The 15,663-nt window shown below is 40.6% G+C and overlaps 1 protein-coding gene across 1 annotated transcript in view; it reads left to right on the top strand.

Moving 5' to 3' along the window:
- Nucleotides 1-845: 845 nt before the first annotated feature.
- Nucleotides 846-15,663, top strand: part of SLC39A12 (solute carrier family 39 member 12) — a 41,020-nt gene continuing 26,202 nt past the window's right edge. The window contains exons 1-4 of the mRNA XM_025210098.1: nt 846-1,103; nt 4,423-4,704; nt 7,449-7,656; nt 9,672-9,874. Coding sequence (XP_025065883.1) covers nt 846-1,103; nt 4,423-4,704; nt 7,449-7,656; nt 9,672-9,874 — 951 coding nt within the window. The remainder of the gene's footprint in view (nt 1,104-4,422; nt 4,705-7,448; nt 7,657-9,671; nt 9,875-15,663) is intronic.

Genomic DNA, 15,663 nt, shown 5'->3' with positions numbered 1-15,663 from the left:
TCCCCATTACCATGCTTCTCTGGCAGGATTAATTAGAGTTAAAAGAAATCTGACAGTGAGGTAGCATATGGGCAGGATAGTAGTCACTTTGACTATTTGGAATGCTCTCTTTGCATCTGGAATTTTTAAAGTGAGAATTAGTTGCCTTTTGTGTAGTTTAATTTTTTACAAGCTGTTTGAACAACATTATGATGTCTGACTTGTAACTTTCCTCTAACTATAAAGCAGTATAAATTCTGGTTACCATATGATTTTTCTTTTTGTTTACAACTCATGTTTGTTAATGCTTGTAATGTGTTTTGAAGATGCAGACCACTATATATCATTACTAAATATCATCGTTACTGTACATTTTTATCAGAGTTATTTCATCACACTTTATTTGTACTTAGTGTACATGAATGTCGCCAGTCCTTGGGAATCTTTGTAATGGAGTAAAAGTAACGGTATTTTCTTATACTTACTAAAGAAGATTATTGTCAAATACAGTAGCATAACACTGAAATGAAAAATGACCATTTAGAAGTTTTGTGGTGGGGGATGGGTAGTCTGATTCACCTTCTTATCCATAATTCTACAGAATTTTTAAGGCCACACTTATCTTAGTTTCCTGTTATTTCAGGCTGTAAAGTTTCTACAGACCCCCTGTTGTTCAGAAACAGCTTGTCACTGCAAATCAGCTTAGCCAAACAATTAATAAATCCTTTCAAACATATTGCAGTCACTCTAATTAAAGGGTTTTTTTTCCTTTGCCATAGAAATTCCTCCGGTTTCAAGTCTAACTTGTGAAGTGCATACCACATTACAGCACTCAGCACAGACTTGCGCTACAGAAAGAAGAAGAAATGTGCTTTCTGACCAAGCATCCAACTTTTTGGGTGGTATATTCAGTTTTCATATTCAGCACAATTACTGCAGAAGCACAGCCTAGGAAAGAGCATAAGCAGGATGGCAGCTCTGTGCTGATGGAAGTTTTACGCATTCTTTCAGCTGACAACAGCACTGAGTTCCACAAGAACCATTCACGGGAACTGATCAAAATATTGCTGGAGAGAATTGAATGTCCACAGCGGACTAATGGGATACAGGAGGACTGTAATCTGGTTAGTGCCTCAATTAATGAAGGAAACATTTAAATGAGTTCTAAAATCATTATATTAGGATGAAGCCACCTTGAATCTTGGCCCTGTAAGAAGTTCAGTCTTAAACAGAAATGAACTTCTGAAATGCTTTAATTGCAAATTATTTATATGACTGATCTAGTCTTGTAAAAAGAAACTCCAAATATCAAGCATACTTAAAGACTTAGTATCATTTACTTCTCACATATCGGTAATAATTTTCCCCATATAATTTTCAGATATTTTTTAAACTCTTCAGTCTACAGTGAAAGCACTAGCTTGAATTTGCAACATCAAAGGCTGTTCATGGTAGGTAGAGATAAATGAACACAATGCGAATGGCTTTGTAAAGTTTTATCATTATTGTTTTCACTTGGCCCAATGCAAGGCTAGTTCATATCCACAGGCCATTTCCTCCATGCCTCTAAGGAATGGGTGAGGTCTTGATAAAACTGACAAGTCAATGGAGACCAAGAGCAATGAAACTACAAAGCTTTCCAGGCTCTGGAAATGGAAAAAAAAATGAGTATCAAAATTTTAGATCCACAGCTTTAGAGAGAACTTAGTCTCAATTTACCAGGCAACTAAGGACTGGGGGCACCTATACACATGTTGGATGTCTGCTCCAACACATCCTAATTAGGGAATGAAGGCACAGCAGCAAGCTGTGCTAGGGCAGACAGACAGGCAGCTCAGAAATAAAGAGCTGCAAACAGATGAGCTAAGCTGCAACAGGAGAAAGCAGGTTGTTCATCAGGGTCAAAATGGGAAATCCTGTGTCTGGTTGTAGAATGACCTGACAGGAAGTGGCAGGGCATGGAAGGCACATAAGGCCAGTACCTGAGGCCAGTCAGTCAGTCTGGACTTGCAGGTAGAAAAGGGAAGAGCTGCTGAGCAAAAGGGCTACAAAAGACTGACCCACTGAGAACAGAAACAAAAAGGGCTCACTTTGGGACCCTGAGGCAGCCTCCCTTTTTATAATCCAATTTTTCCAATGAAGATGTGACAAGTAGAAAAAGAGGGAGGGTACCCAGGAAGTCTGAGTGGGCAGGAGCTGTATGGCCACTTGGGCTAGGGACAGACATTACATATAAACTGGTTTAAGGGATCAGAACCTAGTTTAAACCTGTAACAGAACAGATGTTCAGTGCACATAAACCAGTTTGAAAATGGCTGAAACCAGTTTGAGATAAACCTGGTTGAATGTAGTATCAGATTTAACTGATTTGGCTCAAACCGGTTTATGCAATGTCTGTCCCAGACTCCTTGCTGCTTTAAGACAAACTAGACTCTCCCAGCATCCGGACATGTTCTCTGGGCTGGGTGCTCCCACAACAGGGCTGGCCCCTCCCCTCTGCTCCCTGGCTGCAGCTCTGACACAGGCTGTGGCCTGCTCCCCCCGTTCCCCTGACCACTTGCGGCTAAGCAGGAATTCCCCCCTCTCCCCTGCCTTGCAGAGAAGTGCCTATGTTTTAGCTAGCACACCACATGCTGGCTATGGTCCCTGCTGAATCAACAGGTAGAATCAACAGGCAGAATCAACAGATAGCTGGTAATATCCCTCTGTTGTTTTCTTAATGGGGTAATAAACACTGAGTTCGGGGTAATAAACACTGAGTTAGGGGTGATAAACACTGTTATCAGTTCCCTGTTGGGCTAATTAGAGCATCCTGCTGGGGTCTGGCCATGGCCCCCCTCAGCTCAGTGCTATGGAAGGGAAGAGAGGGCTGCTCTAGCACCCCCCAGCTTCTAGCCTTAGCCACTGCAAACATGTCCCTACATATCTGGGATGTCTGCGCAGTTACAAACTAGTTCAGCCTAGCCAGGTTAAACTAACCTGCAAAGATTGAATCAATTTAATCTCTGGCTTTTTGAATGTCTATCCCTTGCTCTGGGGGCATCATGGCTACTCTTGCAATGAGTAGCCTCAGGCCCATTACACCTGTAACCTCAGGCCCATTACACCTGCCCATATAGCAGTGCAGAAGCAGCTATGCTTCTCCCTGGTTAAGAAGCCCCAAACAGCACAGCATTCTGGAGGATGCTGCTACCACGTTACTGTGTAACTACGACCTATGTTTGCCTCTGCCTATATTTCACATTGGGTATATTTGAAAGGATGGGTTGGGTTAACAAGAAGCTCTAGATTATATTCTGCCTCTCCAAAGGGAGATGTGCTGTTGGGATCCAGCTCACTGATGGAGGACAAATCTACCTGAACCTAAACTAGATGTCTAAATAACAAGACAGGGTGGAAAGAAAATGGGGAGCAAGAATTAGCCAGCTTTTGTCCAGCACATTTTCAACTTCTTAATGAAGTGCCCCAATTAGCAGGCATTGGGCTAAACTGAGCTGAGGGCTCCATCACTCCTGTTAATAATTTTCAGAAATGGAATTTCTTTTCTGGAATTTTCTTATCCATAGTTCTTCAGTCTGCCAGAGTTTCTTGGTCTTCCAGGCCTTTCAGTTTACAATGAACTTTGCCTAAGGTGACAGTGAAAGGGGCATAAGTATGGGAATAAATGGAGTCTTGCAGAGGCATTTTGTAATATTGCTGTTTTAACATATTCTACCTTCCCTGAAAGTGTAAGCCATGCCATGCAGAGAGCCTGTATAAGGCATGTGCATTATTTCACTCTTTCTCAAAACATGTTTTGAGGAGTTAATCAGTGTGTAGGTCTTTTCCTGGTTCACTGCACAGGGGTGAATATTACATAACTACCTAATCGGAAAAATTCATACATATTTTTTAAAAATCCATAAAAATACAGGCCTAATTCTGCTGTTTTACAGTGATACAAAAACAGAGTAATCCTGATTCCTTTCACTTTTACTCTGATGTAACTGAGAGACAAATTTGGCTCTTTGTAGACTTAATTCTAAAAACTTCATGAATGTATGAGTGGAAGTTGTGCAGAAATTAAAGAACAGTTTGGTGCTAGTGACAGTTGTCTGCAGTGTAGGCAAGAAAGCTTGTTTAAGTCCATGGGGATCCTTGAGCTGGCTCCAGTGAACATTGGATCAGCCTTAAATGGGGATAAGGCTTTAGGCACTGGTCCCATTACTCCCAGGTAGAGAGGGTTATAGAACAGAATATGGCAGGGGGGGAGCTGCTTCTAATATCGCACAATTTTACTTTTTTGCCTACTGATCATAATTTTACCACAAAGTTCTGCATTGGTGCAGGCTAAAGACTAGGCCTTTAATAATAAATCTGAGCTCCCCTCTTCTCTAATCCTAGGTATAGAGATTAATAATGATGTTATTTAAACCTAATTTCCATTTCTTTAATAATTCACAGTGCCTTGAACCAGATGCTTTGTTATTAATAGCTGGAGGAGATTTAGAGGACCATCTCAGTGAAGAAGTGTTCCAGAGAATTTCTCTCATTCTTCTCTACTATATTATTCATCAAAGAGATATCTGTTCTTCCAAGATCAGTCTGAGTAACAAAGACTATAAATTTTACCTGCATAGTTTGCTCAGTTTAAGGCATGATGAAGACTGCTATTATTTTTCACGGAATGAAACTGAAGATATTTTGGCTGCAATGAGGCAACGTTTTAAAACTTCTGAAAACCAGGTAACAAAATATCCAGTAGTTATAAACAACAAAATACTTGACAAAGATAAAATGGCTGTGTGCTAGATCTGCCATAAGGATGCACTTGACTAAAGTGTTCTCTAAAAGACTACACCCAATTGGCACAATTTAGGCAATTCCCAAGTCGATCTAACGCTGCTTCCAACTGAATCTGAATCAGATTCTGGTCACTGTATCCAGTTCCCTGCTAATCCCTCTCCATTCCACCTTCTCCCCCCAGCTGGATGTAACAGGGAAGTCACCCAAAGATGTGGCTATCTCCTGCCATTGACAACTATATTTGAAGCTAATTTTACCTAACATGGTAAACGCCTCCTGGTGGAAAGAGTTATGCAAAAAAGACTAAATTCACATTTGGAAAGGCACATAATACATTCATTTATTTAACTATAAACATCCTTTTAAAATAATGAAAAAGGTGTTGCTTACCTGTTATTTATTGTTGTTTGTTTATGTTTGAGCCTGTGGACTAAATAGGAACAGGGTCCTGTAGTGGTTGGAACTGTACAAACAAAGAATAAAAAATAGTCCTGCCCAAGTAATTTACAATCTAAGTAATCTAGTCTCACAGTTTAAAGTAATGAAACATATTTACTAGATTTTCAAAGTAGCCAGATATTATGACACTTGGTTCCCAGCCTGTGACCTGGGGGCAGAGGCTCTCCAACATTATTCATGGTCAGAAGATACAAGATGTCAGGTTTGCAGGGAGAAAAAAATAAGAGGTTTCCCTCAGCATGTCACTTGTTCTTTATTGTTGCCCATGGACTGAGAAATTCTGGGAACCATTCGTGTAAGAGATCCATTGACCTGTGTGAAAAGCTTATCAGATCCTTTCATGTCACACAACCTTGGTTTTGTAATGAACCTGAAATTAACTTTTTTCCCCATCTCCCTGCTTTTTAATTTAGACTGTACTCTAGTAGCAGTAGTGAGAGCAAACAGGTTAGATGCCTTTGACTAGGCAGCCTGAGCAGAGGGCCTGCAATTCCTTTTTCCATTAGTGTCCTTTGTGTAATCATTTCCCATCATAAATTATTCATTGACTAGGATGTTTGGTTCTAAGTCACAGTGAAAGTGCTGATTTCCAGGAACTTGAGCAGTATCTGAGCAATTATAAAGAGGCATTGGTGACTATTTGGCATGTCAAGATTGAGTAACAGTCTATCAAGTGCTTTACTGTGTGGTCTGTTTATTTACAGTGCAATCAGAAAGCCTGTTTAGTAACTGTGACTTAATCATGCACTAAGATGAGGACAGAAAGAAACTTTATCTAAGATGCTGAAGAACTCTACAGCACATCTAATGCCTTTAATCATAGAACCCAGGGTTAGGGGAAGAGACATTTAATCCAAGGACCAGAGAAGAGAATCATTTTAGTCAGTTGTCTGCATTTTATGGTTGTATAGCAATTGTGTCCTCCTCAATCACAACCACTAATTTATCTAGTTAGAAGCAGAGAAAGATCTTCAGGTTGTATGGTGAGATACTGACTGTAGATCAGACTTTTTATGATGTGTACAGTATGAGATGTGTGTGGGCTTAATAGATATTTACTGCATCTATGGCTTTTTAAACTCAGTCCAGTTAACTTGAATAAGACCCTATTAACCTGTATAATTTTGTCCTTACTGCTGTTTGCAAAAAGTTAGCAGTATGCCATTAGCCAAGGCAAGGTCACTATGACTATGTATCTGAATCTTTTGTTTCCAGAAAACAGACAAGCATGTTGGAATAGTATAATCAGGAGACTACACCACCTTTAGAACAAAATGAAAATATGATTCTAAATGTTTCTGATGAGAGTTGATCAAGGAGTTTCAAGGTTCAGACCAAAAGTTCAAACCCATTTGCAGAAGTATGTTTGTGTATGATATGTACTGTAATGAGGTTTGGTCACTGTAATTGCATGCTCAGTGTACTTTCACTCCTGTCATTATGATAACTCTATATGTAGTTGTACTAAATGCATGTAGGTATTCATTCACAAACTATCCTTTTCTTTACATTTATCTCATACATTTCCTCCTCTTTGGCTCTCCTAGAGACTTCAGCTGTGATCAGGGCTTCATTGTAGTAGGCACTACAAACATGGCACTACAAACATGTACTGTGAAAAAACAGCCTCAAAATGCTTGCAGTATAGACAAAAGAGACAAAGGTTAAGGAGAAAGTGAGCATTTTTCACACCCATTTTATAGATGAGCAATAGAAGTAATTAAAGCTGTTACCCAAGACTGAATCTGAAGTCTGTGGCAGAGGTAGAAACTTCATCTAGATTCTCTGAGTCTCACTCCTCTTAGTCAAAACATCCCTTCCTCTCTTTGCTCTTCTGCCCATTTTAGGGGTTTTACTAGCTGTGCTGCTGGAAGCAAAATTCCTAAAAGACATGAAATGACATGAAAAATAACTTGAAAAGTAACTAATTGGCCATAACACTTTTAACTGTTGCCTCAAGTTCCTTTCCTTCTTCCTAGGCCTAGGTCTTTCCCCTTATGTGACTGAAATGAATCTCACATAATCCTCCTTTTTAGAAATCAGTCTTAGGTCCTTGAGCCCTCTGTTCCTTTCAGCGCTGTCAGTTATGCCCTACATCATAACATCAATGTTGGGCTTCTGCCTAAACATCAGGCTTCTGTCCTCTCCAGCTTCTTCTCCTTCCTCCTGATTATGTTAACTAATGTGACCAAGAATGTCTTAATTCAATTATCTCCTGGTTTCAGTGCACTGATGTAAGTGTTCTGGAGAAAAAAGCTGATATATTGGACAGTGAAGGTGCAGATGAAAATACGCTTCCTCGCCTGGCTGCTACAATCATTACGTTGGCTCTCCAAGGAGTCTGCATGGGGAAATCAAATTTACCTGCCCCAGAGTTCTTTATAAAATATATTTTCAGTTCTCTAAACAGCACTAATGAACTCCAACTAGCAGGTAAGGCTGTGTATTTCAAGTTGCCCTCTGTGTCAGTTTGTATGTAGTACTTACCGGAAATGGCAAAAAGATTTTATGCATTTTGCTAAAGAGAACTTGAATTTCCTCTTCATCTAATATTTACTAGGTAGATTTCTTCTAAGTGCAAGAAGAATGCTGGGAGGCAAGTTCACTTTTAGTTTGAAAACCCTTTTCAGTCACATAAAACATATCTCTGTATTTCCACTATTAATTAAAGTGATATTAGTTACTAGATCCTGGGGACTGCCCAGAGTAGCCTCTCTCTGAGAGTGTACTAGACACAACTGTAGTGTGAGGTAAGGGAAGCTTCTGAGAGAAGGTGCTGTAGGCATTAGCCATCTTGTCTTGACTGGATACTTTATGATCTCTACCTGATTCAAAAGTTTGCACCTTTCCCCCTACCCACTTTCTAATGTCACTCACATCCAGTGAGTTTAGAACATATAGGCCATTTCTACATGGTAAATTACTGTGCTCCAGAGCAGTGTATGTGAGGCACAGCTACCATGCTTAGAGTTTAGAAAGCAGCTCTCCCAGAGCAATGCATGAGCTTGAGGACACTGCTCTTGGGAGCAGTTAGTATACCATGTAAACATGGCCATAAAGTCCATTTGAAATTCTACAGTTTTGTTAGCTACTTTTCTGGATACAGCTAAACTTAATTATGAATATGTACACCCTAGAATTTTTTTAAATGGACCAAAAAATAAGGAATCTGAACAAAGGACCTAATTTTCTAACCGTTAAACAGCAACAGCTCTCATTAATTTCAGTAAGAGATGCTGGAAGCTCAGCACTTGGGAAATTAAGCCAATTTAGATGCCTAATACCAGTAAGAGCTAAAGTTAAGGCAGATAATGTTTTTTGACTTGTGGTTCATTGGCTAATGATAGCATTTTATGAGAAACTCAAAAATACTAATTAATCTTCATGATGCACTACTGAGAAAAGAAAATATTGTCAGTCCCGTTACATTATATTGAGTCAAAGGGGCAAACTGATAATTAAGATTGCAGAGCAAATAAGCTGAAGCACAGAGGAACTGAAGTCTCTCAACTCCCAGTCCCACTTTCTAATTCCAAGACAACATTACTTCAATTAAACCTGGGTATTTAATAAATACCTGCCTCTTAAAAACTGTGAACATAGCACTCATAACGTAGCAGTGGATACAGCCAATCATGGTGCAGCTGTGCTGTATGTGATTACATACAAAACTAGGTTCCCCTGAAGTCAAAAGCAAGATTCCCATTGTGGTCACTGGATGCCATTCCTGGAATCCAGAGGATATTCTAAACAATTTTTATAGTGTTTATGTTTTAAGCTTATATTGATTATTATAGTCATTTGTCATTTTAAATGCATTAAAATTGCAATTGCAAACACTGGAAAAAAATTAAAGCTGACTACAGTTACTTTGCTAGTTTTTGTAACAGACAAAACTGAAACACTGATAGGAGCTAAATGTTCTAAATAACACGTGCTATAAAATAATGTGGGGCTACATACACTTTTAATATCTGTTTACTAGTTAAACAGCCCTTTGAAACAAATTGTCACCAATTCATTGCCATGAGCTTAATGGACAATCCTCTAGTTCACAAAAATCATTTTGGCCCTTACTCTGCAAATTATTCCATGCAAGCCCAGGGTCCTTCACTACTAAATAATTTGCAGCCAGTTCAAATCAATAATTACAACAGAGGATTGCATGACATAAAGGGTGAGTTGCCTTCTCTCTTTCTTAGAGATGTTCAAGAGGAAAACATGTTAATGTCACAATGTGGAAAAATATCCGCCAGTTTATGGATGACTTTAGACTGCCAAGCTGTCCAACTTGAGTCTTTTATCTCCAAATTTACTAGAGGAAAAAAATTGGTTATTAGTTAAATTAACGTACTGTATTCCATTTTAAGTTGTCAACAAGTGATACTGTGAGATATTTCTTTTGCATTTATAACAAAGTGACATCATATTTTCTAATAAATTCCTAGAAGTAGACGAACTTCTAAGCAAGCTGAGGTCTGGAGGAATGTGCAACACAAATAGACAAATCCATAGTCACAAAAGAAGGCAACATAGTATGACAATGAGAGATACTGGGAACATAAATATTCCTTTTACATCAGAGCATAAGAATGGAGAATATATGACTACTTATTATGAAGATAATGAAAAGAATGCTGACTGGGATCAGGTTAATTCATTTTTACTTTTGTCATTTTCACTTGGTGTAGTTAGTAAATTGTAACAGTGTAAGTTAAATTGAAAACAGATAACACAAAGAATAAATAACTTCAGCAAGTGAAATGTGTTAATCTCACACATGCACAGCCCCCATATATGGGTGTTAAAAATAGGTAAAGTTAAGATGTTGGCATGTGTCAGTAGAAACAAATATACACGTGGACTTTTAAACTATGCATTTGCTTAAATAGTATTGCCTATGGAACTTGACCCTGTCCTTTGGCCACTGACACTTGTATATAATGCACTAAACTGCGCTGGCACATGGATTGTTGTGAGATGGGATTAAGTATTGGTTCATAACAAAGGATTTCAGTCATACTTTCGGTCTGTATAAGGTTGCCTTAGAATTATTCTTCCTTCTGTTCCAAGGCCTGTTGGGTCTCATTTAGGCCATCAGGAATCTTTAAGGATTGAGGGAGCCCCAAGGGCTATTCAGACCCAGGAAGAAAATACATATGTAAAGAAAGGAATATTTAATGGAAACTTATAGGCTAAGTACAGACAGTCAAAGAGCCCAAGGCTGAATCAATTCAGTCTGTGCGGGTTACTCTAAAATGCAGAGATTAAACTGAGAAACAACTGGACAGGTATTCACTTTTGATTCAGGAAATGAAACCACATACCTGCAGTGGCTTAGGCCATAAGTCAGGGGGCTCTAGAGCATAGCTTTCTGACATGTAGCCAGCATAGGCTATGTGTTCACTTCCTCTTCCTGTTGCCCCCGAGGTCTCTGGGATTGGCAGTCCAGAATCACAACAGTAGGACTCTGCAGGGTTGCTCATCACTTTCTCTTCCTGCTTCCAGGTACATTTTTGATTTGTAGTCCATAGTCACAACCAGCAGTATGTTTTTAGCAGGGCAAGGAAGCTCTGTACTCAGGGGAAGGGAAGTTTAACCCTGCTCCCTGGCCCCAGGCTCCAGCTGGGATTTTCCTGGGGGCGGGGGCAGTCCCTGCCTCCCCCCACCCAACCCTTCTCTGCTGAAGCTGACAGCACAGCACAGCACAGCCCAGGGCTGAAAAGCATGCTGGGATGCTTAGGGACTGTGATTTAACTTGAACCAGGAAGGGGTCTGGGGCAGAAGTTTCATAAACCAGTTTCACCCAAATCAGATAAGCCTGATATTACATTCAACCAGGTTTATCTTAAACCAGTTTCAGCCATTTTGAAACTGGTTTATGTGCACTGAACTTCTGTTCTGTTACAGGTTTAACCCAGTTTCTGATCACTTAAAATGGTTTATGTGGAACTTCTGTCCCTAGCCATAAGGTGACAGATATGTGCTTTTAAAAGGTTTCATATGAACTCCATGGAGACCAAAAGCTCCCTCTATAAAATGTATAGAAAACTGTAAGCAGGGGAGGTAGAGTCCTTGTATGCCCTCTGAAAAAGTCAAAACACTCTGGACCACATCCAATTCTGGGCATCCAGCATTTACATATCATTATATCCCACCCTGCTCCGGCCCCCTGCTTAGGATAAGTTTTAAAGAGTTTAAACCTAGATGATGGCATCTACCAAAATAGGCATGTTAATGATTTTACAGAGACTTGACATGGAATAGAATCACAGTCAAGTGCCTTACAGTTGAAATAGGATCTGACACAAAGACTGATGTGGGTGATTTTTAAGCTGAAGTCAGTTGCATACAACTTTTTCCCATACAATGAAAAAATAAAAATATGTTGTTGATGAAAGTGACTAAGCTGGCAGCTGACCATTGTCATTTAGACTGAGGACAAAGAGCTGGGACACTTCTAATAAAGTAGGCTTTTTTTAACATTTAGGTTGATTCAAAGTCAGTGTTTTTACTCTTTTGTGTGGGATAAGAGATGTTCTTCAACTTTCTTTTAATGTACAATTGAGACAACTGCTGAGATGAATGCTGTTCTGATAATTTACCCAAGTCAGTTTATTGCATTTTGAATTCATATCCCAGCTTCATAATCATTTCCATTTCCGTTGACTTCAGGAGAAGGTCTAGTCCAGCAAATGTTTCAAGCAAATATGGCCCCAAAATAGCATAAGTGCAGGTTGGAGGCCAAGAGCAATGCTAACAGTACAGAAAGCAGAATTTCCCCAGGTAGAAGCAAATTTATAAAAAAGAGCATTTTTTTAGAGGGTTTTGGTTTTTTTCCTCAGACTTCTAAGTGTTTCTTTGAATCAAAGGAGTTGAATATAGGAGAGTTTTGCAGAGTGGGACGTCAAATTGAAAGCCAAAGTATTTTTGTGTAGCTTTTGCAAGATTGTAAAGATACACCTGGAGAGAGGAGATTTGTCATTCTTTTCTGATCTCTAACTTCTATTTTTAATTCCATATTGCTTCTAATCAGCCATATATGTTTTCATTGCTGGATCATTTCTTTGGAAGAGTTTGTGTTCTAGGGTTGTAGCTAATTTTATCTCTTGTTTTCTGCATGTGTCTTAGATACCCATTGTATTTCATCAACAGCAGATGCTGTTACCTGTGAGAGAGAGACTGGTATATGGCTTACTTCTGCCACTTTAAATAAAACTTGTAATCCATTTTTTCAGATAATAGTTTCCTATGCAGAAATATAATGCCAGAAAAATAGGTCATTGCGTTTTTTTTATCCTCTTTTTTTCTAATGATTTTGAAATGTACATAAAACTTAAGTTAATCCAGTGATCTAATTAAGGCAATAACATTTAGTCATATTAAACTATATAAATCATATCTATAATGTTAATTTATACTTTCTCATTAGATAAATTTATGTGAGGGGAAGGAAAGTTATCCATCTCTCTGGTTTATTGTCAGGGAAACTGTAATTTTTTTAATTATTCCCCATCAAGAGTGCATAGACTTTTTTTTCTTCAGTAATAAAGGCCCATATCCTTCCATTCTGATGTTAAATGGGCCATAAGGCCAAGGCTTGTAAGGAAATGTTAAAGTCCTAATATGTTATGTTCATGTGAAAGGGGTACAAACCCTCATGCCTCATGTCAGATCATAAGATATCTTTTAATTTGCCCATGAACAGATTTTACAGTGATTTAATACTTCCTCTGAAGCAGCTGATGCTGGCCTCGGTCAGTCAGGATATCAAACTAGATGGACAATTTTTGTCCTTACCTGGAGGACAATATACAATATCCCTGTAGCTAGGATTGATTGATTGATTAATAAAATTATTTTAAATATATACAATTAGTTAATTAATTTAATTTTTAATTATAAAAATATTTATTTTTGCCCTTTACTCATGCAAACTACCACTTTAGTAGAATACGGGTTTTTATCTTAATATTAGATGAACAAAGACTGGAAGATTTCATCCATTATTGATATTATTTAAGAGTAAATAAAACTACAAATTTCTTCCATTTATGCCGTATGAATCCTCCTAAAGAAGTCAATCAGTTTTGTAAACTTAATTATGAACAAATTATATGCAAGAATTACTTAATCATTAGCAAAATACAGATGCACATGGCAGGTGGGGCAAGAACTGAGGTTTACTTTTACTCTGTTCAATGCATGAATGACTTGGGCCCCCGGCAGTTGGGGGTTCACAGTGGTAGCAAAAGCATGGCGGCGGTAAGCTGGGAGCTCCCTCAGGTAGCTATGGTACTGTGGGGCGGGGGGGCGGGCAGGTGGTGAGTACCAACCAGGGGTCAGCGACCACCTGCAGACGCTGCTGGCAGCCAGCGGCAATCGCTGACCATCCACAGGTGCCACTGGCAGTGTCAGTGGTGGGGGTGGTGAGTCACAGACACCCACAGGTACTGCCAACAGGGTCGGCAGCATCTTTTCATAGGGGGTCACTGCCACACTCAGGGGGTGCACATACACCCCCTACGTGTCGCCAGTGATTCAATGCTTAGTACATTTATGTTCAAAGAACACAATTTCTTGAGCAAGAACTTTGTGACTGAGAGGTTCCTATGAAAAATACTATGAAAATTTAATAATAATAACAAGAATAAGTATAAGTAGTCAGCACTAGAGCTGAATGAGAAACTGTTTCCCATCCCATGAAATGTTTTTAATTTATTTTTTTATTTCTCATTTAGCAGTAGGACAAAACCAAGACTTTTAGGGGGGTTTCGCAGAAAAGTCCACTCCAGGCTAGCCAATGACCTGTTTGGTCAGGGCATTTATTTTAGAAGACTGGTTCACAGCAGGGATCTGAGCCTGGGTCACCCAAATGAATGCCCTGACCGTTAAGTTATTTTGCAGTTTTCACCATAAAAACTAGGAGGGATGGGGGGAAAGTATCCCATGGAGCTTTGCAAAACTGATATATTCATGAGAAAAGGTTTCATTTTTGTGGCCAGCAAGCTGTTGGAAATTCCCATCTAGATCTAGTCAGAACATTCATTTCATAACTGAACTAGAAAATGGTATTGTTTTCCTAACACAGTATTGGGTAATTGGTTCAGTGCTGATATGAAAGAGAGAGCAACACCACACTTATTGCAGTATCTGGTTCTCCCTCCCTGTCTCAAAGGATCAATCCAGCCTGAGTCAGTTAGCAATATGAAAAACAGGAAAGGAAAGGAAAACATCAAACCATGTTGTGTATCACTATCACTGCCAGTACTTTTACTCAGCATGATGAAGCAAAACCTTTAGTTCAGTGATTCCAGTGTGCCAAGAGAGTGATGGAAGAGTGCCACAAGATCCTGTTAAGGATGAATGTTCTTCTTCCCTGTCCAGCACCCCGCACCTGCCCCAGCTATTCCAGTGATGCCTGAGGCTTCTCCTTTGGGGACTGCTGGCTGCCACTGCTGCTACCTTCCCCTGCCATTCCCAGCCCCCCAGGCAGTCCCTGTGCTGGTCCCCTGAATGCTCCCAACAGCATGATCTGCTGTGATTGGGTAGGTGGATGGACAGATGCACAGACAGAACTGTGCTTTGCAACCTTTCTTGTCCCCTCCGCTCCTCCCACACTCCCAAACCCAGCAGGAGAATCTGCAGGGATGGTCAGCAGCCTGTGAGAACATGTTGGAACAGCCTCAGCATCAGGAACTGCCCTGAGGTACAGACCAGAGATCAGACAGTAGAAAGAGTACAGCAAGGCCCTGCTCCCCCTGCCCCTCACACCTCTCCCCACCTTTAAGCGGCTGTGACGTCTGTGGGCCTCCCGTCCGGTACCGCCCTTCGTCTGGTAGCCCCCCCCCCCCATCCCCCCTGCCACGACTTGGATGTTAAGTGATTCGAAGGAGGGGTTCAGTGGAGATCTTCTGCCAGAGGGGCTCGCCCGACGTAAAGGGGGGTACTCACGGTTGGGTCCTCAGATGTTCCACTGGGCTCCGCCACCCCTGCACCCCGTCCACTCGCCAACCGGTCACTTGTTGATGAGATGGTCATCCGCCGCTACTTGAAGCACTTCTTTCTGGCAGGCCTTCCCAAGGCCAACGGTCGTCCTCCGGCAGCCTGGCTCCGTCTCCGCCTGACCCGGCCGCTAGCTCGGATCCTTTTCTTTTTTCTCTCCCCTGCTCTCAAAAATACTGCTCCTCGGGAATGGGAGAACTTCCTGAGTTGCTGCTCTGCTCCCAGCAAAGGCTGGGAGTCACTCCTCTTGCCCCAACCGGGGCTTCTGGCTCTCACCTCAGCTGCTGGACTGATGCCCAGTTGCCTGCCTGAGGCTCTGGCTTTGGGGAAGCCGCAGTGGCAGCGACGTGCTGCACGCCTCCTCTCTCCTCCTCTGGCTTTCCCCTTACCGCAGGGTTTGTCGGGGCTTTTAAACTTCCCGTGGCAGCCGCTGTG

This window comes from Alligator sinensis, unplaced genomic scaffold (genome assembly GCF_000455745.1).
Source record: "Alligator sinensis unplaced genomic scaffold, ASM45574v1 scaffold234_1, whole genome shotgun sequence".
Taxonomy (NCBI): domain Eukaryota; kingdom Metazoa; phylum Chordata; order Crocodylia; family Alligatoridae; genus Alligator; species Alligator sinensis.
Note: the sequence above shows the minus strand (reverse complement) of the source record. Positions and strands in the feature narration are given on the sequence as shown.